Here is a 26534-nt window from a genome sequence, read left to right on the forward strand (position 1 = left end):
CATCGTTACCACGTGTCCGTCATCATCACCATCACCATCATCAACATAACCCTCGTGAAGCTCATCAGTTTAATCGCTAACATCGCATCACATATCTTTACGACAATCAAGCGATAAAATAAGGAACATTAATCATAATCATCATCCATGTAAAGTTTTTAATATATACTTTTTATATAATCAATGGCAACTTTGATTCATCGACCTTGAATCACAGCCTTAAATGCACTTCTAATCAGAAATGTTCATGTGCAACATGAACGTGAATATAAATGCCGCCGGAAACACGATCTGAAGCACAGCGTTGAACAAATCACTGCACCTAAACACAAACCCGAAAGATAAACGTAGCACACATTTGAATTAGACACGAACACAAAGCACGGGCGGATCCCTGAACACAAACTTAAAAATCACGAGACATTTAAACATCACGAAGTACAAACCTTACCACAAGCTAAAGAACGACAAACAAAAACAACCTTGCAGCTTCAGGGGAACTCTTCATATGAATGCAAGCAATGGCAACACACCTCAATGTAACTCTAACATTAGACCAAAATACAGGTATAGTAATTACAAATTCTACAATAAACATAACTTCAACACAAATGTAAGCATGAACACATTAAACCTGTGTTGAATAAAACCCATTCAAAAACCAATTGAAGCTTTGACACAAACATAAATATATAACTCATCACAAGCACATATTTAAATACGCAAAAATCAACACAAGTACAAATGCAAACACACAAACCAATGACAACTTGAATTACAAATAAGACATAAAAATGATAAGCCATGTAAATGAGATGTTAAAATGACCAACAATTTTTTTTATTCTTAAAATATATTTTGACTGTGAATCGTCACAATTCATAGAATTTCAGTTGATTAATATGTATGTGCCTATGCTGCATGTGGTTTAATCCAAGTATACACAATTACTAAATTAATATGATATCAGTGATGGACTGCACTGGCTATGTGGTACGAACACACAAGTCAAATTGGGGAGGTTGCATTAAAACAGCACGTGGTTTAGGTTTGTATTCTTTACTAAATCAGCTTAAATGTAAAATTAGCATACCGTATTCATACAAATGTTTACATATTCTAAATTAGCGATTTTCACATGCATGATTCGATACAATCATTGTAAGCGTCCAGAATCGACGAATCGTTATATTTTCGCTGACTCAAAATGATGACCTCTGAACTCTTCTGGCGCAGAGTGACACTGGCCCCAAGCGCGCAAAACATGGGAAGCGGAACGGCAGTGAGAAGTCCGACTGGGAATCCCGCGCTCAGCTCCACGATTCTGGCAAAGCGGCACGACCTGAAGCAGCACACGATCGTCGCCACGACAAGAACGCCTGCTCCATCATTTGTGAGGAGACGGGAGGCTATGTGGATTTGCCCCCGGCTGCCATCGCTGCAGACTCCGACGACGGGATGCGCTCGTCTCCTCCCCAGCCGCGCAGTGTGGAGGCCTGGTCGCGACTCCAGGGTCGGTGCGGCTCCTCATCGGAGGAATCGGAGCAGGCAGAGTGGAGAGGAGAGGGAACTTCCCGTGGCCGCGTCACCTTGACGGGTGCTGCGCCCGACGCGATGCGTGGCACGGGGAAGCGCGAGCGGGGCCCTGATCCGCGGAACTTGCCGTCGCTCGTCGGCCGCCCCACGGGCGACGCGGAGAAGAAGCGGCTTCACAGTGTGGCCAGCTCGGCAAGCTCAGCCAGTTCCGGTTTCGTGGAAGAGAAGAGCCTGTGCGATGTGGACGAGGAGGCTGAAGGTGATAGTGTGTGTGTGTGTGGTGGGAGATGTGGGATGCGAAAAGGGTTTGGGATAGAAGCGGTCAACAAATCTATTTTGGCTCCACGCTCTAATGAGCCTGGCTGAGCGCTCATCTCCGTTGACGATCCTGAGGAAGTGGTGGAATTTTCACATTCTTATGGCAGGTGCAAGTCTCTGTGCAGAACGACTTGCATTGGCTTCCCAGAAGTTGGTGTTCATTACCCTGACTTTGCACAGATGGCGTTTAGACTATTTCCACACAATATCCCAAATGGTCTCTAATGTCCGTGTTACAGTGGCCGGCCCAATCGGATTAATGACATCCATGTGGAAATTAACAGATGGCTGTAATGGCGATTTGAACCCTTGACTTCACGACAAGTGGCTATGTGGTGAGCAATCTTAACGGTCAGAACTGCCGGGCTAATTTTCACAAGAGCCATATGTGTGTGCTTCCAGACTCAGACGATGAGCAGGTGAGGCCACTGACGATGGAAGACCTCCTGGCGTACACATTCCAGGTGGCTCGAGGGATGGAGTTCCTGACATCACGGAAGGTAAATAGAAATCCTGGATGTTATTACCATTTATTGTGGAGTTATTGACCAGAGATTAGAAGGTCTTCTTTTGTCCTGAAATTTCATCTCCCTGAGCAGCATTTACTTTTTAGGCACTGACCTTGAAACCTAATCCAGTTAAATCAGGTCTTGAAGCACTGATTCGTAAACTTGGTCTCCCAGATCCAGGTTTCAAGAGATAGATATTTAGACACTGATAATTAATTGTGGTCTGGTGGAGTCAGTTATTCAAATAATTATAATGAAAATAGTCATCTGGGGCTGAATCTTGAAACCTAAACTCAAGATGCTGAACCTAAATGCACGTATTAGAAATTACTGAGAGATAGCCAGATGGATGAGGGGTCAGAGCTCTGAACTGGCAGCGCTGAGGTCCAGGTTTCAGCTGCCCGTGATGAAACCGTGTTATCAAGTGTCAAGAGTTGATAGTCTCCAGTAAATATAAATGTTACATTTAGATTTTCATTTAATTAGGATTATTTCAGTTCTTATAATTAAAAATATCAGTTTTACTAGGGTGTGATAAACATTTATTTCCGTATCAGTGGGAATGTGTGCCCTATAGAGTGTTGATACGAAGAGATAACTTGAAGGAATTTAAGTAGTCGGCTTGTGATATCACTTTCCATGGGCTGTTATTTCTAACACCGTGTGATGCACTACCCAGCAAGTGTTGCAAGTGGACATGTTTGCATCTCGTCTCACGACGGTGAATAAGCTTGAAAGAGAGAATAAAACATACATTGAACAAAGTCCCGTACCACGTGCTCAGTGCATCCACAGGGACCTGGCAGCACGTAACGTTCTGCTGGCCGACAACGGTGTGGTGAAGATCTGCGACTTCGGGCTCGCCAGGGACGTGTGCAAGGACCCTGACTACGTCCGCAAGGGAGACGTACGTCTATTTTTGCGCTGGACAATCAGAGTTACAGCTCAGTCGTATTATAATAATGTTAGACTTTGTAACCTGCACAGTTTTTTCGTTCACCCTCTAAACTAAAAATGTTTTTTTTTTACCAGATGAAACCCACTAAGGTATTAGTTCTTTTTCAGAGGCGACCTGGCCGCACATGGCAGCTCATCATTGTGGCTTATCATGTGGCAGCTAAAACATCTAAATGCATGTTTCTAAATGTGGAGTGGTAAAACAGGAGGAATGGGAGAAACATCTATATGACCACAGGGAGAACATGCAAACTCCAAATAAACAGGCATCAGGGTCGGGATTGAACCAACAACCTCTTGCATACCAGGCGAGGGAGACATCTTGCCGTGACAGTGTCCCAGAAAGTGAATAATCACAGAAGCGGTTAACCGACATACGATTCATCTTCTTGGTTCTTTCGGTAAAGTCACGTAGAATGGAAATAATAAATTCTACGTGACTTTACCGAAAGAACCAAGAAGATGAATCCCTGCAGTCACGAAAGCTTTAAAGCGACATACGATTGTTTTGCATTACATTTTCATGCGATGAACACTCTTTGCAGAGAATATACGAGCTACGCACCTAGTGTGGACAAAGAGGCCCAGTGAAGTGACTTCAGAAGTAGTTCCGTGATGTCTGCTTTCTGGAATTTCCTCTGACGCAAGGTGGTGCACCGCTAGCTGCGAGAGTTTTCAATGAAAATGTATTCGTCTTGTGATATCACGCTGCTAATGCAATCGGAAGGAATATCCCACAGGAGGACCATTCTGAAAAATATAAATGCATATCTCTGGGAATAATTACATAACAAAAAAAAATACAATTCAACTTGATATATATGTACAAATGAAGCCATATCTATAGACGCAGTGCAGGAGTTAGACACTGAAGATGTGTGCACGTGTGTGTGTGTGAAGGCCCGACTTCCATTGAAGTGGATGTCCCCAGAAGCTATCTTCGACAAGATCTACTCGGTGCAGAGCGACGTCTGGTCCTTTGGGATTCTCAGCTGGGAGATTTTCTCACTTGGTGAGGAGTCTCGTGTTATCCTCACCGCCATTAGCACCACCATTAGTATCGTTGTCCACATCATCACCAGCTGTTTCCTTCCACTGCTGGATGAAAGATTTGCTTTGCTGTAGCCAATTATGTGTTCTATGGAGCTGTCATCCATTTCCATGCCCTATCTTATCTCGTGGGACTTGTACTATGCCTTATCAGGGATGCAGAGCCAGCCAGCACTCTTGAGTCTCTATTGACCTGAGTTGTCAGAGCCAGCACCCCTGCTTACCTACGTTTAAGTCATAGGACTCATGGGGCTCATAATGGCCATGAGTGAATAAGTGAGACTAAAAGTATGATGAGCAATTTAATATGTAGACCGAGCAGTTCAACTGATTAAATGAGCTTGTGAACGAGTGCTAAATCTGTGTTTGGGTTATTTAAATGAATAAACGTGGGAATACTGGATATCAGCAAAGTTAAAAATAGTGAAGATATAAATGAGCAGGAAACATTGATTGGGTTAGCCTAACAGAGTTAAACGAAGATGAAGCCCAACAAACACACCACTTATCTTGTAGTTGCTCACATAGCATCTGTGTCCCAGTCCACAAGAGTAAAAAGCTTTGTTAATGATACTAAAGATTATAAATAACTACACAAAATAGTTTTCATTCACCAAGCTTAACACTGACATTAGACAGTCCAGGATACATTTCAATGAATGAATGAATGTGACTTGAATATTTCACGTATAAGCTAATAAGTGGGTGAATGTGTCACTATGAGTGAACAAGTGAATGAATGAGCATATGCACTACTTCTCGTCCACAGGAGCATCTCCATACCCCGGTGTTCAGATTGATGAGGAGTTCTGCCGTCGACTCAAGGAAGGGTCGAGGATGAGGGCTCCGGAGCATGCGGATGAGGACATGTATGATGCAGGAGCACACACACACACGAACACGCTCACAGACACACGCACATTAACGCACACAACACAGCAAGCACGCGTGCGCACCAACACAATTCGAATCGGCCACAATCATACCATGCATATAATGATTGGTGTTTCAGTCAACAGACTATTTTTTCATGAAGAGGGCCAACGACATCATGACCATATCACCCTGAATGCACCAGAGCTAAGCAGGATTTTGAGTCTGCTTGTGACTCCCGGTGTTATGGACACGGGCTGCGAGGTGACCAGCAGATGGCAGTGTAGCAGTGGATTTTTTAAAATCCAATTTCCAATGTAAATAAACTTTCATCACTACACTTGAAAATGTGCCCGGCACTATTGTTAGAAAACACATGGCATGCAAACACATATGTGGAATATGCACACCAATATATACGTGCACACATGAACAGCCAACAACTCTGCAAGTGACACGTGAACAGAGGTGATGATAGGTGTTAGTTGGAGTGATGTTGATGCTGGTGTTATTTTTAATGGTGATAGTGGCCGTGGGTTGTGATGGTGTATATGGAGATGTATTGTAGCCATGACATAATGTGTGCCTACATGGCATAAAATGGAACGAGTGGAATAACCAATGGTAGGCGATGTTGAATTTTATTGATGTTGATGGGTTGGTTGTGATGGATTATAATGTAGTCTTGTTGATGTTATGGTGGTGATGAAGATATAATAACGTGCTTGACGGGGTACATGCTCTAAATTCGAACAAAGGAACAGCCCACGTTGGGTGATGTTTGTGTGGATGTTGACCTATGTTGATGGGATCGTTATGTTGGTGTTCATGTTGTGGTGGTGGTGGTGGTGGTGATGCAGCTATAACATCATGCGAGCTTGCTGGCGCGCGGACCCACGGGAACGGCCGGGCTTCTCCGACCTCGTGACAGCGCTGGGTGACCTCCTGCAGACGCGGGTGCAGCGAGTGAGCAGCGCATCACAATTGAACCCCTTCACATCTAAACAAAGCAAATACACGCACAGACCACTCCGATATATGGTAACGCACTGGCAGTCTAATGTCAGTGTCTCATTGCTCAAATGAACAATAGGGTGACACTAATCTCGATTGTTAGCATTATGGCAATTGTGAAAATTGCACATTAACTGAACCATCCATAAATTGACAATTGTTGGCTTATTTTTGAAGTTTTTTTAATCAACTTAAGGCTAGGATTAGGTTTGACAGAACGAATTGACACTAGCTGAGGTATGAACTTGTAACATGAGCAATGGGGAGCCTAAGGTAGGTGTTTAGCTGGCCACATTATGAAATTGTGTGCCATGCTCGCCTAAATAAGTAGTTGCTTGCACACGTGTTGTTGTAAAGAGCAGTGATGCAGCAGTTCGCACATTGTGTGACAAAACCACGGAGTTTGATTCCTGGCCACGGCTAACACTCGTGGCGAGTGATATCTAGAATTGATTATTTTCATCCCCTTGATCGACTTGGCCTTAAAAATTGTATCTGGTGCGGTGTAAACATCAGTACTGGGGACACAAATGCGGCTGGCCATGGTACTATCCACACCACCTCAACGTGTGCCGTGTCGACCTTGATAGGTGCTTTCTGATAGCACTTGCACCAACAGTCTATGAAGGTCTTCTTGGTTCTTTCGGTAAAGTCACGTAGAATGGAAATAATAAAATAATAAAAATAAAACATATTAAAATATTATTTCAATTCTACGTGACTTTACCGAAAGAATCAAGAAGATTAATCCCTGCAGTCACGAAAGCTTTAAATCGAAGTCTATGAAGGCTACAAGAGAATATTTGTGTCTGCGTGTATGTGCGTGTGTGTGTGTGCAGATGGGCAAAGACTACATCCCACTCTGCGTGCAGCCCAGTCTGGGCGGGGATTCTGTCCTCTCCCTGCCAATTTCTCCCAACTCTAATCTAGGGGACACATCCTTTGAGTTCAACTATGACAACCTCCCTGCCTCTTGGTGAGATGACTCCTCGCCTCGAACGCTAAACCCACGGTTTCCCAGACAACAATCTTAGGAACACACCATGTTTGCAAGGCCTTCTCTGTTCAACTTCAGATTGAGCTGTTTCATGATGCACACACCTGATGACTGGTCAACACACCCAATGTCATGGAGAGAAAACCGATTCACAATTTAGAGGGCGCCAATTGTGTGTGTGAGGACATTTTATGTGCTTATCAACTATCAATCACGTGCAGCTTGTAATGACTTTGTATATAAATGGAGAAGATTAGTGAACATGGAAAGGTTTATTATGGTTGATTGCCAGGACAAGAGTTTGGGAAAATGTCCTGACCTCTCCTGTCACCCCAGAACTGTAAACTACCCGTATTATTACACCTTTAATGGCCTTTCAACTAAGCCACATTACTCTACAGTATGGTCAGATGTGCATCATGACAGAACAACTAAAACCCGTTGCCTTGGTAATTCGCTGGACTATGGGTCACAGCCGCAGGCCTTAACCACGAAATTATATAAAAATACTACAGAGTACACCCCTACGTACACAACTATTCTCATTGATTGAATAATACAGGTTAGTTGAACCCTGGGCATGGATGTCATTCGAAACAGCCGATACATCTCTCTCAAGGAACCTGAGAGATTCCCATACCGAAATATTTGCTTTCTTGACTCCGAGTTTATATCTTGGATCTTCACCTGTTTAATTGTGCGTTACTTAGCCTTCAGTATTGTCCGTATTTGGTGGCTTTCACCCATGGAAAGTGAATACTGGACACCCAACACTTTGAAGAGGATGTGACACTTGTCAAGGGATTGGGGGGAGGACCTTAAGGACTTCATCTTCAAATGCGGACCCTCCCCTGCCCCCTCCCCGATTGCTCTGGGATACAAGAAAGGCTTTTCATCTCGGCAGAATTATACCTTTTGGAAAAGGAAGGCTGGCTAAAGTCATGAAACTGGAACTTCAAATAAAAAATGCATCAAGAAATTAAGATATGCTTGGCAAAGATCAACTGTAAAGAAATCGTCCTACTGCTAGACCACAAAACTGCCCATGTGATCCACAGGGCCAAAGTTAGGGTTAGCATTCCGACAGAATATCAATTATAAGTTTAGTGACTTTAACAAGTCGGACTCCCTCATTGGTAACTTTGTGTGTGGATGTTTGCGTGTTTTTATATTGAGTAGCTTTGAAGGTGGGGAGGTGGGTGGGTGCATGACATCCCAGGATTTCGATGACCTTACCATGACCTTTGACTTCCCTCCTTGCACGGTGAGTGCAATGCATGCACTCTCTCTTACATTTACATACAATACATTTTAAGATGGTCGTGACTGATTGGCTGACGTAAATCCTCACGATTTTATAGAGTGCTAGAAAGCAGATATATAGTTGACTTTTATGGAAATACATTATTTCCATAATTTCTGGAAATAATGTATGAGAAAGTGGCTAAAAAGGCCACTTCAAATATTTTTTTGGGAGAAGTCATCGTGAGAATTCCTCAATGGATTCTTTGCCTCGTGACACTGATGGCACAATTTTGGATAACACCAAAAATTACGATTCTAAAAAACCTGCCAGTGATTACGTGGGTTGAATGTATTTGAACATTATTGGTGCTACACCGGTGTGTGGTATAAAAAAAAGAAACATATTCGCAATATTTATTTATTTCATTTATTTTGTCACGATTCACAAACCCGTTGAGAAAATATTGCAGGGTGCGTCAAAATCAGCTCTCATGATGCCGAAGCAGTCCGAAAACGAATGTTATGAGCAGCTGAACACAAAGTTGCACAGTTTGTTAACGTATAGCACCCAGCCTGCTGTCGATTGGCTCCGTGTTTTGACTCGTGCCCTAGAGAGATTTGACTCTTGCTCTAGACTTGGTCGGACGGTTTGGGTTAGGTTAGGGTTCGAGAAATACGAGCACTGACCTTTCATGAACAATTCTGCCTATAATGGAAAACCTGGTCCTTAAATAGCATTTGGTTGTTCACAAGAGATGTATATTTTTAATGATGATGGTGGTGGTCCTGGTGATGATGTGTGTCTCAGGGTGGTTCCACTCCCCCCCACGGCATGGGGTGGAGCTCGGGGGAAGCGGGGTCCCAGTGCGCACGGTGAGAGCCTGGTCCCCTGCACCCACTGCTGGGAGGTCACTTGGAAAGGGTGCCTGGCATTTGATTTCATGAGTATTCTAAATTTGGCAATAAACTCAACACATTCGTCAATGACACTATGGCGTTAAAAGAAAAACTATAATACTGAAGTTTCAGGCTACGGCCCTTTATGGCACATAGAGAGTCCAGAGAGATAGAGTGGATAACCAGGGTTGGGGACTGCATTTTACACCACGGGGCCTGATGAGAATTCTATTTGTTTTAAATACTTGTTATCATTCTTGATGATGTTGATGCTCATGACACTGTACGGTTGAAGTTGAAATTATGTTATTCATGAGATTACATTCAAATTACGTATGTGAATGTCATGATGATTCTGCTATTTAATTATTATGATTTGTTGATGATTCTGATTGTGTGGTTCAGGCCAGGGCTGTGCGAGTCCGCTCAAGGCCTGCATGTGTCATCCTCATCCGCACCATCGGGAGCTGGGGACCCCGTTGGAACAGCTGGGAGTCCATCCGCTCCACTCTACGTGGCCGTCATGTGACCTACGTCTCGTGACTAATGTCATTTGCCTGGCATCACGTGACTCACATCACTCGAACACTGTAATCTGAAAAGCATCCTGATCATGGCATGTGACTGGTGCCTGTCACATAACGGCTTCTTGTGTTGGTGCAATTCGTCACTTTGTTCCTTAACATTGCTACAGGCTATATGCAATCAGCATCACCACCACTGTTATTCAATATCAGAAATGAGAATTGTCAACTGTTCCATTACGTGTCATGATCATGTTTGCCATATTCCATGATCATTGGCATATCATCATCATCATTGTAACATCAATGCAGTAAAATCATATACATTCTTGTCATCATCCCTGTTGAGATATCATCATCATTGTAATTACATCATAGCCTATGATTTCTTCATCTAGAAAATAATATCAGTTGTTAAATAAATACTATCACAACCACCATCATCATATTGACGATCATTTAAATGGTTATCATGTTATTTAATGCAACATATTCTCTTGATTTCCACCATAGTTATCATAATTAATGTTACATCTGTTAGGCGCATTTAAACCTTAGATCCCAATGTCCCATTATGGAAAGGAGGGCATAAACAAAATTAGCGTAAATGGCCAGAGCTCGGGCTAAAGGCCAGTTAAAAGAGGTGGGTTTTCAAGACAGACTTAAATAACTCTAACGACTCTGTCTTTTCACCAAAGTCCAAGCATAGTCTGAGAGCTGCACTGGTAGAAGGCGATGACCCCAGGAAATGAGCCTTGACCTAGGAGCATTTAGAATAAGGCAATTCGAAAATCTCAGGGACCTCGTTGAAGTGTAAAAATAGATTAGTTCCTGCAAATATTGTGGGGCTAAGCCATTGAGAGCCTTGTATGTCAGCAGCAGGATTTTATAATCCACTTGATAGTTGCATGGTAGGCAATACAAAGACAAGAGAGCAGGTGAGATGTGCCCATGACATGGTGTGCGCGTAAGGACTCTCTGAACAAGGTGGGGTCTGCCTTACTTGGAATCTCGAATAGTAATGCGTTGCAGTAATCAAGTCGGGCGAACACAAACGCATGAACCAGTCTCTCTTAAAGTCATAGGGTCAGGAAATGACGTGGCTGGGTAGTATTTCTAAGGTGGAATAACGAAGTTCTAATCACCCTAGATACATGTGCATCAAAGGACAGAGACTGGTCAAACTGAAAAACAAGATTTCTGACCTGTGATGGGCAGACATCGTGACCACCTATTTACAAACGTGGCAAACCAATTTTTATGTATTTGCAGAAGGGATCCAATATGTCCATAGTTTTGTTGGAATTTATTCAAATAAAATGTGGCTGCAACCAAGATTTCACTAATTCTAATGTTGTAGACAATTCAGAAACTGGCATTGCAGAGTTAAAGCCTAACCGGATGTAAATTTGGGTGTCATCAGCATAACAATTCGATAAGCCTAAATGTTGTAGCAGAGTGCCCAAAGGTGCCTTGTAGGCATAGACTAGTGAGGAACCAAGTAATAAACCAATCTAATTAGAGATGTAAAGCAATCCATCGTGATATAGTGCATACGTTTCTATAAATAAGAGCAAACCCACCTTAAAATCACCATTAAGTGTTACAATCACTCGAGAAGGACCCCAGAGTTAACATCATCACCACCATTACCATCCTCTAGTACTCCAGTGTTTACAAAGATATCCTCATCATAAAAAGAATCTCAATAATGGCTGTACCGTGGCGATTAGTGAGCACCTCTAAGAGGCTTGGGGTAAAGCGTGGAGCCGATGAGCCAGCTACAATGAGGTCAACACTGAGCGTCTATGTCAAAGCATGGCTGTGATTTTGAGTTCAAATCTTGGGGCCATGGTAGGTTAATGTGCTGCCATCTCCAAAATCATCATGAGCTCAAGTCTGCAAGTCATAACACCATTGGCATCACCACTAACATTTACAAGCTTTGTATGACCATCGTCAATTGGAGAAGTAAATTCTGACCTTTAACAGAAAACATAGAAACTGCATATATGGTATATCATGAAACAGATTATCTAGATATATGTATTTCCATCAGTGGCAAACATGGATTTAATATTTTAATTTCGCATAGCAATTGTATTTTTATATAGGGAAAACGATGATTTTGTGTCAAAAACTATCAATGACTGTAACAGCTGACTTCAGTTGGTATCCACCAAACCAATTATGGATAAGGATCCTCTCTCAGGAGGCTCGCAATGGCCATGTTGGGGCACTGCATCAGCACTCCTTCATGAACCTGAATTCAAATTCTGGGGTGGGTGTCTTTCTCAGAGGGCTCACAATGCCCATGATAAGGGACAAATTAAACACATCTGAAGACCTGGGGTTCAGGCCTTTGGAATTGGGTTTCACTGTTAGGACCATAAAGGCCATGTTGAGATACTAAGCCACCAGGACTGTGACTGCATTTTCATATTTAAAAATTACATTTATAGTAACTTGCGTAATAACTGTACCTAGGGAACTAGTGAAACCCTGGTTAGCGGAGGGCGAGTCCGAATCAGGCTTGCTGAAAAATCCGACTAGCTGCAAATACAATGAACATCAAAATAATATATACATATAATACCTAAACAATTGTATAACCTATACACTATATCTAAACATGAATGCTTAATACAATTGTGTTTTTAATGCTAGATATAAAAAATAAAAAACAAAAAAATAAGTCAGCACTGTAGCTATAGTGTATTGTGCTGCAGAGTACTTACATTTGAGTTGTGCCAATATCCTCCGAGAATTTGAAACAATCAATACAAAAATGGAGTGAGAGAAAGAAAGAGATAGACGGAGTGAAAGAAAGCAAGAGACGAGAGTTATAGAGAGACTGGCCAATGGGGAGATATGTACAGCAACAAAATCCACGACCACCTATTTGTACTGCAGGTGGCGTCGGAGGCTGATTTATATTAAAACCTCGGCATTGGTCTGGCGAAGTGCAAAATTTTGCGAGCCAAACTCCGACTCGCTGGGGTTCTCCTGAACTGTTTTCCAATTCTCACTTACAATCTCTTTGGACTCTCATCTGGTTACATAAATGACCAACAAATGATTACCAAATTCAGTTTTGTATGCAAACTATTTACTTATGTTACATGTTGTTCATCAGTAGTTGATATATTTTTATATATAATACAGAGATATTTGTTTTATCTGAGTGTAGGCCTTTGACACACTGTGAAACACTTAAAAAAATATATTAAAGTTGTAAAGAAAAACACGTTTGGAAGTGGATGATTTGCAAACTAATTCTTCGACTTGACAAGAGGGTTCGTGAAACAATGTGTCTTCTGAGAGGCGGATCTAGGGAAACACTGACAAACAATACCGTTGAAATTTCGATTTAAAGCTTTCGTGACTGCATGGATTCATCTTCTTGGTTCTTTCGGTAAAGTCATGTGACTTTACCGAAAGAACCAAGAATATGAATACCGTTGAAAGGTTAAAAAAGATAAATTGCAAAAAAAAAAACCGAAATACAATCATGACCAAAATATTCTCTTTCAAAATAAAATTGCTATTTTAAACAACATTCCACTCTCAATTATTCCGTTAGTTATTAAAATTGCACCACTTGTTACAACTTGTATTTGAACCCTGGTGACATTCACGAGCGTAGGCCACATACATTCGAAATAATTTACTGACGATTTATAACTATTCATAGTTCTTTACAGAAAATCCTCAACTCATTCTCAAGCGCCCTGCTCAAAATGTTTTGCCATTTCCTCTATTGTATGGAATTATTTATAAAAGTATCACTGCGTGTTCCGCAAACCTCAGTTCCTGAGTGCCAATTACAGGCATGTGTCACCACAATACTGGCTCAACAATAACAATATCCTGACAAACCAACAATGGCACTGGTTCACCTTGAAAAAGTGGATAATACATCTCAATGGCTCTTGCATTGTAAAGAAATGCATCAGCAGTGCATGAGCTCTCTCTACCTCTCGGTAGGATGTGCTTATGCCTCGGCAAGGTAAGGTAATTTACCCTTTTTACCGGGTAAAAGGGTAAAGATGTCGACATGCCAAGGGGTAAGGTAAAGGGTAGGGTAAAGGTAGCTCGGAAGAATTACCCGGTAGGGTAAAGGTAGCGCGAAGTATTACCCGGTAAATACGGTACCTTGTTTACCGCTAGAAGCTCCGTGGCGCAGTCCGTGGCCTACATTTAATAACTAATATTAAAACAAACTTTATTAAAAACACGCTTTTATGAAATGTACTAGTAATTAAAGAAATCCACGACTCCAGGAAGTGACCCTGAAGCTCGCCATAACGTAAGGGGCCGTGGCCAATTACAGTCAACGTCAGTTGAGCGTGGACAATTAGACCTAAGCCGAAACATAACATAAAAAAGAATGTTTAAAAACATATAAATGTTTAATGATAGAATATAGTATTGTCATCAGTATGACCTAAGTATACCAAGTGTGCAGTCGGTACCACATTAAAAAGTGGGTAAAAGTTGAGTTTCAAGATTAGAGGATACAACAACAACAATAACGACAACAACAACAACAGACAGAGTGAGTTAAAAGAAAGCGCGTAAAATTGGAATAATCGAGAGTATTTTATATGAATAAAGCGCTCTACCTTATAGCATTTACCGTTATAAACCTTGTTCATGTGTAGTAGTTCCCTAGTAATTACCCTGTAATCGGGTAATTTGTATGGGGTAAGGGGTAAAAGGTAGGGTAAAGGTAGGCTCGTTGTTTTTACCTTTTAACTTTTACATTACCTTGCCGAGGCCTAGGTGTGCTTACATTGACTGCGCAGTTTCACCATCACTTTCCGTTTTCTTCCTGCCTGTCAGTGGCAGTATTTCTCCCTCTATGAGCAGTAGCATCCCCAACTCTGTCACTTTATCTGTTTCTCCCTTCACTTGCCTATGATTTATCTCTGTCCCACTCACCGTCTCTCGCCTTTCTCCTTCATTCTTGCAAATCGAATGCCTTCTGTTTCTAAGGCTCTCCCCATGATTTCTCCCCTGTTATTTCTCACACTCTGATTCTCTTCCTCTCTGTCAATAGCAACAGAGTATATCCCTTCTCTCATACCAACCCAACAGTCAGTAGAGAGCTAGGTTAATACTGGTAAGAACCTCCTGGTTCCACCAGCCCACAGGGGATCATTGTGTCCGTCCGTCCGTCGTGCATCCAAATATGGGAGGGGTGGGGCTGGGTGGAGAGGGGAGGGTGGGGAGGGGCTGGGTGGGGAGGGAGGGGCTGGGTGGGAAGAATGGGGAGGGGCTGGGTGGGGAGGGTGGGGCTGGGTTGGAGGGGTGGGGCTGGGTGGGGAGGGGAGGGGCTGGTCACCCCGTGGTGCCCTTATAAAACTCAACGTTTAACCTACTCACGCCGGCTTGTGCCCGCCCTCACAGTCGGCCATATTTGCGGAATACACCACGCCGCCGTTGGCCCTGGCCATTGACCGAGCAACCCAACGTTCCTACCAGCTCCCTCCGCAGGAATGTGTTAGTGTCCACCACTTGTCTCAATCTCCGAGGTCAATTCTCTTGGACCTGACTCGTGTGCTGTTGTTTTTACCCTTAGAATACATACCTTTAAATACTAGGAGAGAACCCGTTGCTCTGTAATGGAAAATAAAAGACAGCTGTCATGTCCATACTCTTCTCACAATCCTATACTTGGAGCATTATAAGTAATCTGCTTTTTAGGTATTGTGGAGTTTTTTTTTTATTCTCCAGGATTTAAAGAATAAACTGGCAAAATAATTGCATAATAGGAGCACACATGTAAAGGTTTAGGCAATTTTTATCAACCGAGCCAGTCTTCACTGTTCATTACTCCCACCTTTTCAGTTTCGCTGTTATTAAATGTCTTCCGAACTTCTTCCGCCATTTCAATTAAATGTTTAGCCAGTTAACTCAACTCGTCATGATAGGGTAGAGAGGAGCCCAGCCAGCAGCCAGCCGGAAAATTCAAGTCATAGATTATTATTAATTATATATTTTAGTCCATTAGCCGACTGGTCTTCCAGCCAATTGTCATAAAGCAGCATTTGTTTAAGCAAGGACTTCTTGCTTAGAAATGCCTTGAACCACAATTCTGCACATTAATGCCAAATGACAATTGGATACAATCTTGCTTTTTGTGTTGAATATTGTCCCGTTATTTAGTAGGAGTAATGTTTCCACTCATATATGCTTTTCTGTTTCTCTCTTTGTCTCTGTCTATCTCATTCTGTTTTCCAGGGTCTCTCTGTCTGCCATTCCATCTTGTCTTTCTAAACCAAGAGCAATTAAATATTTAAAAGATTCCATCACACCACCTGCTTATAAAAGCAGAAGTTGTGGCCTTAAGCAATACATTAATTATTAACAACAGACTCCCAGTGTCACAACAAAGTTCTCTAATTTAACCCAGGCATATATATACACACATACTCGTGTTTTTTTTTACATTTATTCATAGTAGCTGGCAAATACATCACAAAAGTAGATAAACAGTGCAGTTAAAAACAACGGTTCAGGCGAGTGCAGATGTGATATCAAAACATTCGTAAAATTAAAAGTGACACAATTTGAGTTGGAACTCAACAAACAACCTGGTAACCTGGCCTGACCTCAGTTAGAGTTTACACTGACAAAAGCCTCATTAAGTGTATGGATGTCACTGTTGTGTTCAGCATGTCCTTTCTAAAAACAACTGGTCGTGAGGGAGAAGTGCAATTTTTGCCACTAGCTAAAGGTTGCAAAAGGTGAATTTCAAGCTGACTGGTGCCATTGTGAATTCACAGCCGTCAAAGATGTCAGATTGTGAACACATCTAGCCACCAGATATTTAACTTCTTGATACCACCTGAAGTGGCATAACATAAGTAATTCCAACTTCTTTATGTGGCCAATAACAATGAATTATGTGATAACCATTTGAAATGCGTGGGTTATAAAAAATAGTTCACTCTTATTAGCCGTAAAATAAATGGGTTAATAAAGATCTACCTTAAGTGGTACCTATGTCTGCTCTAGCACACGGACTATATGGATTGACTTGTTATCGACGTCGAAATGTAGAAGTTCCAATACATTTTCTTGGTTCTTTCGGTAAAGTCACGTAGAAGGGAAGTAATAAAATAATAAAAATCAAACATAATAAAATAATTCTCACGACGTTTCGGCCACAACGCAAGCAGCCGTCCTCAGGTGAAGAACAGGGCTGTCGGAAAGACAGCGTCTGAAACAGACGCTGTCTTTCCGACTGAGGACGGCTGCTTGTATTGTGGCCGAAACGTCGTGAGAATTATTTTATTATGTTTTATTTTTATTATTTTGTTATTTCCCTTCTACGTGACTTTACCGAAAGAACCAAGAAGATGAATCCCTGCAGTCACGAAAGAAGCTTTAAATCGAAAATTCCAATACATTGTTCGGTGCTGTTAACGGGAGCAAAGCACCACCTGTTTGAGGGTTGGGAACTCGCGTAGATTTTGTTTTTATTTCGTTTATGTTCCGTACATACAAAAGCCGACATTATGGTCAGCGTGCACACGTATACAGATCATGCATACTTCCCAATACTGTTATTGTGACCTTGGCCAAGTTATCTGTTCAGCCCAAACGCTGCCTGGACGTTGGGTCCAACACCTGGGAGCTGAGGGCAAGGGGAACTTCGCCCAGAACTGTTTGGTTAAACACATTTGCATTGGACTAATTTAGCAGAAGAATGACAGCCGATAAGTGCAATTCACTACATATTGAGCTCGTTATACTAATCATACCAAATTACAGACTATATTCATTATACACTATTTGTGAACGTGCTTACAATCCTTTGTAATATGCGCATTGACAAGTGCGTATATAGATATGCTCCGGAGTACATACATTGAACCGATAACATGATAATGTATGAACACATTATACAAATGATTTGCAATGCTACTTTGTAGGCTAATGGAACGAGCAAAACTGTACAAATGAGACAAAAAACAACATCCAATCGAGGTGGCAAAAATGGGACAAAAAGTAAACGATTAGATTTTCCTCTCACTTTGATGCTTGAATCAAATCGCAACCCCAAATTGACTTGAGGGTTGAAAATGGAGTCATTTTTATCTTATGTTTATTTATAGAGCGCCTTTGAGTTATAAATTACATCAAAGAATCAGACGTGGGTGGTAATACTCGGGCCTATAAAATTAAAGCCTGCTATGTAATGCATTTATTAAGCCACAACTTTGCAGATGAGACTCGGTGACGTCAAGAAGAGTACAAGATTGCTTTGTTTCGTTAGAAATGTCACTCTGTAACATAACCTGAGAATAATACAATACCCTCCTCTCAGTAATTAAGCAAACCCTCTTACTTACTATTATTCTAGTGAATCTAATTTATTGGACATAAAAAGTACAATGCAGTATACTAAGACAACCGACTCCAAACAGATTGGCATCTTTAGCTTTGATTGTTCATCCACTATTCAGCCAGATCCATTTAATAGTATTCATATCGTGACCTCGATCCTAAAATGTCTCGAAACGGTTGCTTGTTTGGGAATTTTAATATGTTTATAAACGCAGCACACCGCGGATTTTCCAACAAGGCTTAGTCACCATTTTGGAAAATAATCTTCTCTCGTTACGGCAGGGGGTGTTTTTTTTTGTAAACTGGGAATTTCCATCCCAAATGTACTTAAAAAATTTCCGTAGAAAGTACATGTTTCCAAACTATTTTTGTACAATATAAGTCACCATACGAGCATGCTGAAACTACACTAAAGAACCGCAAATGTTGTTTCTGATTGTTGACTATCCATACTAAGTCTATAGTTACTATCTATTTAAATCCAGGTAAGCAGCCGTTGAGACTCAAAGTCTCTATTTCCAAGGAGACCTGGATCACAAACGCAACATAATTCTGTACAGAAAAAGGACACAAAGCAACATCATGCATGGTCAATGGATGAACAACATCACAAGTTTACATATTGTCATCGCATTTCAAGCAACATACTCCTACAGTATTAGGCATAGAGTATGGTTCATAAACAATTGCATCCTTATTGTCCAAGCAAGGAGTCCAATGTCCTTTCCAATGTTCTTTCGGTGTGCCTCAATTTTTAAATGCAAGAAAGATGCCATATTGTTCCATGTGCAAGGTGTGTCGTTGCATTGGGAACACTCTCCATATGTTGTATGTATTCTTGGGATAAACCGTGAGAAATGTTGAGGCAATCATTATATTTTATGAGTTTAAATGTGAAAAGAATAAACCACAATTATTTATAATTTCTTAGTAATCGTTTATAAAAAAAAATAACTACTTCGACCAGTTGTTATATTCCCATATTGAGTGGAAGTTGGCTAGTTTTTCAATACAAATAGTAGTTTAGTGGTTCTCATTTTTAGTCGAGAATCAAATCAAGATTCAAATCTCGACTAAAAACATATCTGTTTAAAATGGCGTTCTCTCTTTAGTTCTTTTCAAACATCTTTCTCACTTCTTCTTTCCTTCGTTGACGTTAAATATTTCCGCCTTTTGATGCCTTTACACAATCGTGAGAACGATTGTTTAAGGGCACTTCATAAATTTCAATTGTTATTATTTACAACAGAACAACGTGAAATGGAGAACAGTCTACAGCCTCGACAATCTCATGTTGTCCTTGGAGCAGATCTGTATACCACGTCACTGCAGTCGACGATAGAAGCGATGCCAGCACAGCCAAACAGCCGACTGAAAAGTGTGTTCCCTGAACATACCAATTACATGCATATTGAGGATGAATCAGTTTCCGAAAACAAGTAGATACACTGCATATTATTTTCTATACTCTATATACCTACGAAACGAGTGACTAAATTCAATCCGTGATGTTAGTTGATCAGCCGTTATCTCTACCCAAGAAGGTTTGGAGACAAAATTTTCTAAAAAAATTATCACGTAGCCTAAAGGCCATTGCACTAATCTCAAACATATTCTTGGTTCTTTCGGTAAAGTCACGTAGAAGGGAAATAATAAAATAATATTAATATAAAAACGTTATATATTATTATTTCCCTTCTACGTGACTTTACCGAAAGAACCAAGAATATGAATCCCTGCAGTCACGAAAGCTTTAAATCAAAATTTAATCTCAAACAGTTGAACTATTTCCGGTATGGGCTCTACATTGCCATGTCGTGCCAAGTGTTGAGTTTGTCAAAATTAATTATAGCAATCTCATAAAAAAAACACACAGTTAGGTGGCTAGGCCAACTCACAAGCAGGCCACTGGTTGTACGCTCATGTCAGCGGGTGAGGTTCGCGTGAACCGAGTGGGAGAGGAATCCGAATGGGACTCGGAATTACTGATGGGACATGAGAAAAAAACATCGATAAATCGAACTTTCAATGTTTGTAATGAAAACATCGAAGTAGACTGAAAGATTGGAGTGAACACGTCGACGTTTTTTATTAATGTACTTTTTACAGAAGATAAAAATTCAAAGGCAATGTTTATTCTAAAAGAAAATAATGAATTCAAAATAAAATCACAAAAAATCAAAAGGCTGTTGTTGCAGGGTCAACACTAAACCAACAGCAAACTTACGTCTACTTTCCAGAATATTACCATGAGCCTATCTACAGCTTCGACACCTGTCAACAAAGTTTGAAGATGGACTAGTTATTATTTTAATCGATGAGCTTAAAATGAGGGTGGCCGACAGTTGGTGGGATATTTCGTACATTTTGGCCAAATTTTTTGCATGAAAAACACATCGTACAAATATCTCCGTATTCATTTTCAACATACTGAACCAGCGAGGCAGAAATTAAAAGGAGAATCTCAATTACACGCGAATGTATGAAACAGCTCGACAAACACATATAGTGCTTCAGCATTACAACAGCCAACAGAGAGCCGACAACAATGTTGTTATACTGGTAGGAACCTCCTGGTTACACCAGCCCACAGGGGATTATTGTGTCCGTCCGTCCGTCGTGCAGGGAGGGGCTGGGTGGGGAGGGAGGGGCTGGGTGGGGAGGGGAGGGTGGGGAGGGGCTGGGTGGGGAGGGTGGGGCTGGTTGGGGGGTGGGAGGGGTGGAGCTGGGTGGGGAGGGGCTGGTCACCCCGTGGTGCCCTCATAAAACTCAACGTTTAACCTACTCCCGCCGGCTTGTGCCCGCCCTCACAGTCGGCCATATTTGCGGAATACACCACGCCGCCGTTGACCCTGGCCATTGACCGAGCAACCCAACGTTCCTACCAGCTCCCTCCGCAGGAATGTGTTATCCTTCCCGTACTACTGTATTTTTCAGAGACGTGGTCAATAAGTGTCACTGAGCCCAAAGCTGGACGCCTGCAACCAGTGGTGCCTGTGATAAATTCTCCGCATTCACTTCGTCACTAACGCCGAGGTCTGCCTTCGCACAGGGTGCCCATCAGTGTCTGACATTGCCAGAAGATTTAGGTTCTTCGGACACATTGCCCGGGCGAACGCTTCAGCTGATCACACCAGAGCCCTCCACACGATTATCGACGGCCCACCGCAGGATTGGAGACGACTCCGGGGTATGCTCCGGTTGATAGGAACACACGCAATTGAGGATGATCTTCACCACAATGACCTTGGCCTGCATTTAGCACGGCGGTGAACCATCGTGGGGACCACTACGACCCCGAGGGGTTTGCACCAGATGATGTTGATGATGTTGTTCCGTTCTGATAGTAGGGCCCTGCTGTGTTTCAAACCTGCCCATAGGTTGTCCTCTTCTACATCCATCAAGACGAGGTGATAATGCGAGTCATGTGGCCCCTCACAATCCTAAACCGAGACAATATGGTGCTCTAGTTAACAGGATTGTAGTCTCTACACTACCGGTCAGTGAATTGTGGATAGCCGACCAACCTCAACTGTGCTTCTGATATCTTTCCACACGTTGCCTGCTCTCTTTACTCTGGGAGTCTGTGCTGAGTTTTTGGCACGCTGCATGTAAGATGCCACTGGCTCGATAGATGACCCCAAAAACAAAATATGACTGCCCGTGGGGCCATACTGGATAAGGAAACAATGCGGCACGAGCCGGGGTGAGGCAGTTTAATGAATTGTCATGATTTGATTCAAGAATGTATCACTTTTAACACTGTGGCTGCAGGGGTCACACAAATCCGTTACTCGCAACGTATAGAAAAAACCCGCTAATGCTTACACATTTGATTGAAATAACATTAGCTGACAGGATGGATATTAATTGGTGAATTGATACGTCTTACACGCCTACACGTTTAGCAAGAAGAACATGTCCATATGTACATCATCATCTTGATGTCAAGGCGCACATGGAAGGATGTTTTAAGGGTATGGTAAGCAACTTTGAAGTTTATGAGGACATTTTTGCATAGTGTTGTAGATGTCACCAGAAAAACAAGGTTGTGATAGGTTAGGCGAGTATATAAGATGGAGGAGGGCAGGTTATCAGGCGAATACCTAAATATAGATTGTGGACGACTGTAAAAGCAGATTTTAAAATTTGGGCATCGACTTTACAACTACGGGATCTCGTGGAAGGAAACCAAGTGTGGTGGGCATCAATAGTCCTGACCTTGGGATAGTAAATGTACGCAATTCTTGGAAAACGCATTCTCCAATAAACAGTGCCTGTACTTCATAAGCTGTGTGTGCTGCAGGGGTTTCATGCAAGAAGATCTTCTGCTAAATTAATTTGGACTCGGATATACTGCTTTTATATTGCTCCTAGGTGGAGACATTTTAATTTTGGTTGAGTTTTTTTTTTAAGATTTACAAACTATGAAAAATACAACTGTTATTACCTCAGGTTAATAGTTAATGTATTTCGTTCCGTTTACCTTCCAGGTCCAAATATACCCAAAGTAGGATTTTACGGACCTGATGGATTTCTCAGTGGTAGCCTATCAAACTCACCAGGAGATTCCCTGCTCGGGAAAAGTTGTATATATTCATTGCCGTGGAGCACTCCATTGAACGGCGGAATTTCTGTGGTTCAAGTACATTTCTATGTAACATGTAAGCTTTCGCGACCAATATTATCCATCCGAGGTTTTTGGGTGAGATGGCGTAAATATAAATGTGTCTTTAAACCCGCCACCACCTGGCACAGCCAATTAGTAAGGTTTGTCAATTAAATATAGCATGCTCATTTGTTACTGGATCAGCACACCGGTGTGTTGGACAGTCAACCCATAACATTTACAATTCAAGTATAACAATTTGCCGGCAATTACGATATGTTTATTATGTTACCAGGTAAGGCCCACTGAGCTATGTAGCTCTTTTTCAGAAGCGACCTGACCACAAACAATGAATAGCTCAACGAAGTGGCTTATCATGTGGAAATTTATATCAGCCAAATACTCTAAACGCATGTTGATTCTACATGTGGATGGTAAATCCGAAGGACCCGAGGAAAAATACATGCAACCACGGGGAGAGAGACACACAAACTCCAAATATACAGCAGGCGTCAGATTTGGGATCGAACCCACGAACCTCCTTCATACCAGGCATACCACCGCGGCACCCAAATAGGAATCTTCCACGATACCACTACACACTTTTACAACCAGCCTCATCAGACGACAGCCAGATAAATAAATGTGAAATATGCCGTAACATGCGTGCCAACAAGGGCACTCAATCGATTTTGATAATGTTGAAGTTTGTGCAAAACTATTTACTACTGCCCAAAACTAATTAGATAATTTAATGAAATTGAGAGATATAAAAGTTATTTTAACCGCTCTGATAGCTACAGGCTTAGTGCTGCTTGGTAGCGTATTATTAAGGTATACACTGTTTAACTGCATGCCTATAAAGGTCACCATACGTCGATGGTGTTTAACTGCGAGCAGCCAATAACAGGTAGTGCGATTTTTGCACACAAAAATGGCAGAACGTACATACATCATGTGTATCCATAATGTGCATGCGTGATGTACATACATTATGTTGATTAACTGTAAATAACCCAACCAATAATAGAGATCCTTTATAATGTATGTAAATACATTAACCCACCCTCTACTGGTCTTCCCACCTGCTTGGCTCAGAAGTGACAACATCACATTTATCCTGAAATGTAAGACCAAACGTCATTTTTATTTTATTTTACTTTGATTAATTTTAATGTTTTGCCTACGTGACTTTACCGAAAAAAACCTAAGAATATGAATACAAAGCAGGAGGATTTCTCCACAACCCTGGTTGTCGCCGAATGAGGCTGGTTTTAATTCCCGACGAAACGTCGTACTCGAATTGTAAATGTTGTGGGTTTAGGGGCCGTCCATAAATGACGTCACGCGATTTTAGATGATTTTTGACCCCCCCCCCCTCGTCACACGGCGTCACAAAAAGTCAGACCCCCCCTCAAATATGACGTCACAAAGCTCTGCCCCCCCCCCACCAAATAAAACATGCTTTAAATCGCTTTAAACTATTGTCATTGTAGTGCGTAGTTAATGTGGCGCTGCACTCTGATGTTGTAGGAGAAAACATTTATCAAAAAGTATATTTAATTAAGTAGAACGTGTTGTCTATATTTATTTAAAGTTGCGCATTTTTACGTGACGTCACATTTCTCACCCCCCCCCCCTCGTCACACATCGTCACAAATGTCTGACCGCCCCCCTCCCCTAGGTGCGTGACGTCATTTATGGACGGCCCCTTACTCCACAACACACCGGTGTGCTGAACTAATAGCGAATTGGCATGTTTTGTTGACGTGACAACCCTTAATGATTGACTGTATCGGGTGGTGGTGGGTTTAACGACACCTTCATATTTACGCGATATAACCCCGAAAAAACTCTATTATGGATCAATTTTATTTATCTAGCCAATCAGAGCTTAGTGGTGGGGCAAGGTGAATCTTGCCACAGCATCCACAACACCCGCCCATGATTAGTCGATCAGACTCCAATCTTTAATTCAAGAGAAAAAACGCACACACCGACACATATGTGCGCGCGTGTTTGCGGCAGTGTCGCGGTGAGCGCGCAGCGCTACGAATCCGGCGACCCGAGTTCGATTCCAGCTCGCGGCGCACACCAACACCAGTGGCGATTATCTGAACCGGTCCTGGTTCTCCCCTAAGTCAACGCAGCCTCAAATGAGTTACCTGGTGCGATGTGTAAAAACTTCGCCACGAGGGAGATAAAGGCGGTCGGGCGTGGTGCTGGCCACCGACCCCCTCGTGTGCTGTGCTGGCCTTCATAGGTGGTCGCTCAGAGCACTTGCCCCAACAGTCTGTTAAGGCTATATGGGGGATCTTTGTCTTTGCAGCGGTTAGCACAGTGTGCTCCGAACCCAGGGACCCAAGTTCAATTCTCGCCCATAAACAGTGGCGAATGTTTGAACTGGTTATGGGTCTTTCCTAGGTCGACTCAGCCCTAAATGAGTGGCTGGTGCGGTGTGTAAACATCAGCACTGAGGAGACAGAAGAAGCTGGGCGTGAGGTTGATCACCGACTCCATTGTGCACCATGCCGGCCTTTCATTGGCACTCACAACACTTGCCCTGACAGTCTGCATGTAATAGGCGAAACGGGGGGATCTTTGTGTTTGAGCTTCTTCGGACGGGCTGTTCCACCGAGGAAGCGTTTAGCCCCTTACACTCAACTCAACTGACAGATCTGAATGGAAGAATGATGCCTTCCTATGACGATGGCAGGGACACATCTCCCCACTACACGATGAGCTGCACATTTATGTCAACTCCAGATGGATAATGAAGCTGTTGACTAAGAGGGTGATAATGATGATACCGCTGCTTCTTTCTGATAGTTATGATGACGCATGCATATCATGAAACAGACAAAATCCCCTCCATGGCCTTATGGGCTTTTCGGGTGAGAGTGCTGTTAGCGAGCATCTATTAAGTCCTGCGCAGCGAATTGAGGTGTAAGGTGGTGAGCACCACGCATATTTTCTGATGTTTACACACCACACCAGGCTATGTCGACTTAAGGGAGATGTGAGAATGATTCAATTATCACATTCTATATATATACATACAGTAGTTAAAATGCAGAGATCCCAATGGAATCAGAGTCTATTCCACACCTGGTGGATGTAATTCATGTAGTCAACACTCACACACGGACATGGACACAGACGACAAATGCAGATCCACATATGCGTGTGATATTCTGCCAGATCCCATCTCTTTCAGGCTCTCCTTATACATGACATACGTAGACTACGTCCATGTGTAATGTGTGTCTTGTCTTATACTTCGATGTGTGTGTTATGATTACGCTTGTTCACCCTTGAAAGCCTCAAGACCTTATTCAGGAGGGTCCTGCCAGGTGTTTACAGTAGTGGGGTACGATTCATGGTCTGTGTTTACCAATAACTAAATTACGAGTCGTTCCTGAGAATTCGGCAAATTTTGATCACGACACATTCTATTCTTCGCATTATCTCGAATAGTTCACGCCCACTAATGGTTAATGCACCCGCAGTTGTGTGAGGGTGAACATTTAGTTCAATCAATGAACCACTTAATGTTTCGTTTACCTGCTCACAAAGCACCGAAACCCTGAGTGAGGAATGATCCTGCTGAAGATCCCAAGTAAGTATGCCGTCTGACGGAGAAACTC

General features: G+C 42.2%; 1 protein-coding gene and 1 long non-coding RNA gene across 4 annotated transcripts in view; one reads left to right on the plus strand and one right to left on the minus strand.

Moving 5' to 3' along the window:
• LOC144718952 (vascular endothelial growth factor receptor 1-like) overlaps positions 1–13168 on the plus strand; it is a 46617-nt gene extending 33449 nt beyond the window's left edge. Inside the window, exons 21-30 of the mRNA XM_078594589.1 lie at positions 1237–1795; positions 2257–2354; positions 3148–3270; positions 4221–4332; positions 5140–5239; positions 6104–6209; positions 7097–7233; positions 8434–8518; positions 9308–9372; positions 9802–13168. Of these exons, the coding sequence (XP_078450715.1) occupies positions 1237–1795; positions 2257–2354; positions 3148–3270; positions 4221–4332; positions 5140–5239; positions 6104–6209; positions 7097–7233; positions 8434–8518; positions 9308–9372; positions 9802–9925 (1509 nt within the window). The 3' untranslated portion in view covers positions 9926–13168. The remainder of the gene's footprint in view (positions 1–1236; positions 1796–2256; positions 2355–3147; positions 3271–4220; positions 4333–5139; positions 5240–6103; positions 6210–7096; positions 7234–8433; positions 8519–9307; positions 9373–9801) is intronic.
• LOC144718953 (uncharacterized) lies at positions 52–12748 on the minus strand. 3 transcript variants are annotated; one of them, XR_013585508.1, is made up of 4 exons: positions 12659–12748; positions 5154–6188; positions 3886–4070; positions 52–1789 (listed from the first exon to the last, which is right to left on the minus strand). It is a non-coding gene; the product is annotated as an uncharacterized LOC144718953 (long non-coding RNA). The 3 variants fall into 3 exon arrangements; XR_013585507.1 differs by having other exon boundaries at positions 5154–6243; positions 12659–12747; XR_013585509.1 differs by having other exon boundaries at positions 52–2339; positions 5154–6243; positions 12659–12747.
• Positions 13169–26534: the final 13366 nt, after the last annotated feature.

This window comes from Lampetra planeri, chromosome 5, assembly GCF_965212315.1.
Source record: "Lampetra planeri chromosome 5, kcLamPlan1.2.h2, whole genome shotgun sequence".
Lineage (NCBI taxonomy): Eukaryota > Metazoa > Chordata > Hyperoartia > Petromyzontiformes > Petromyzontidae > Lampetra > Lampetra planeri.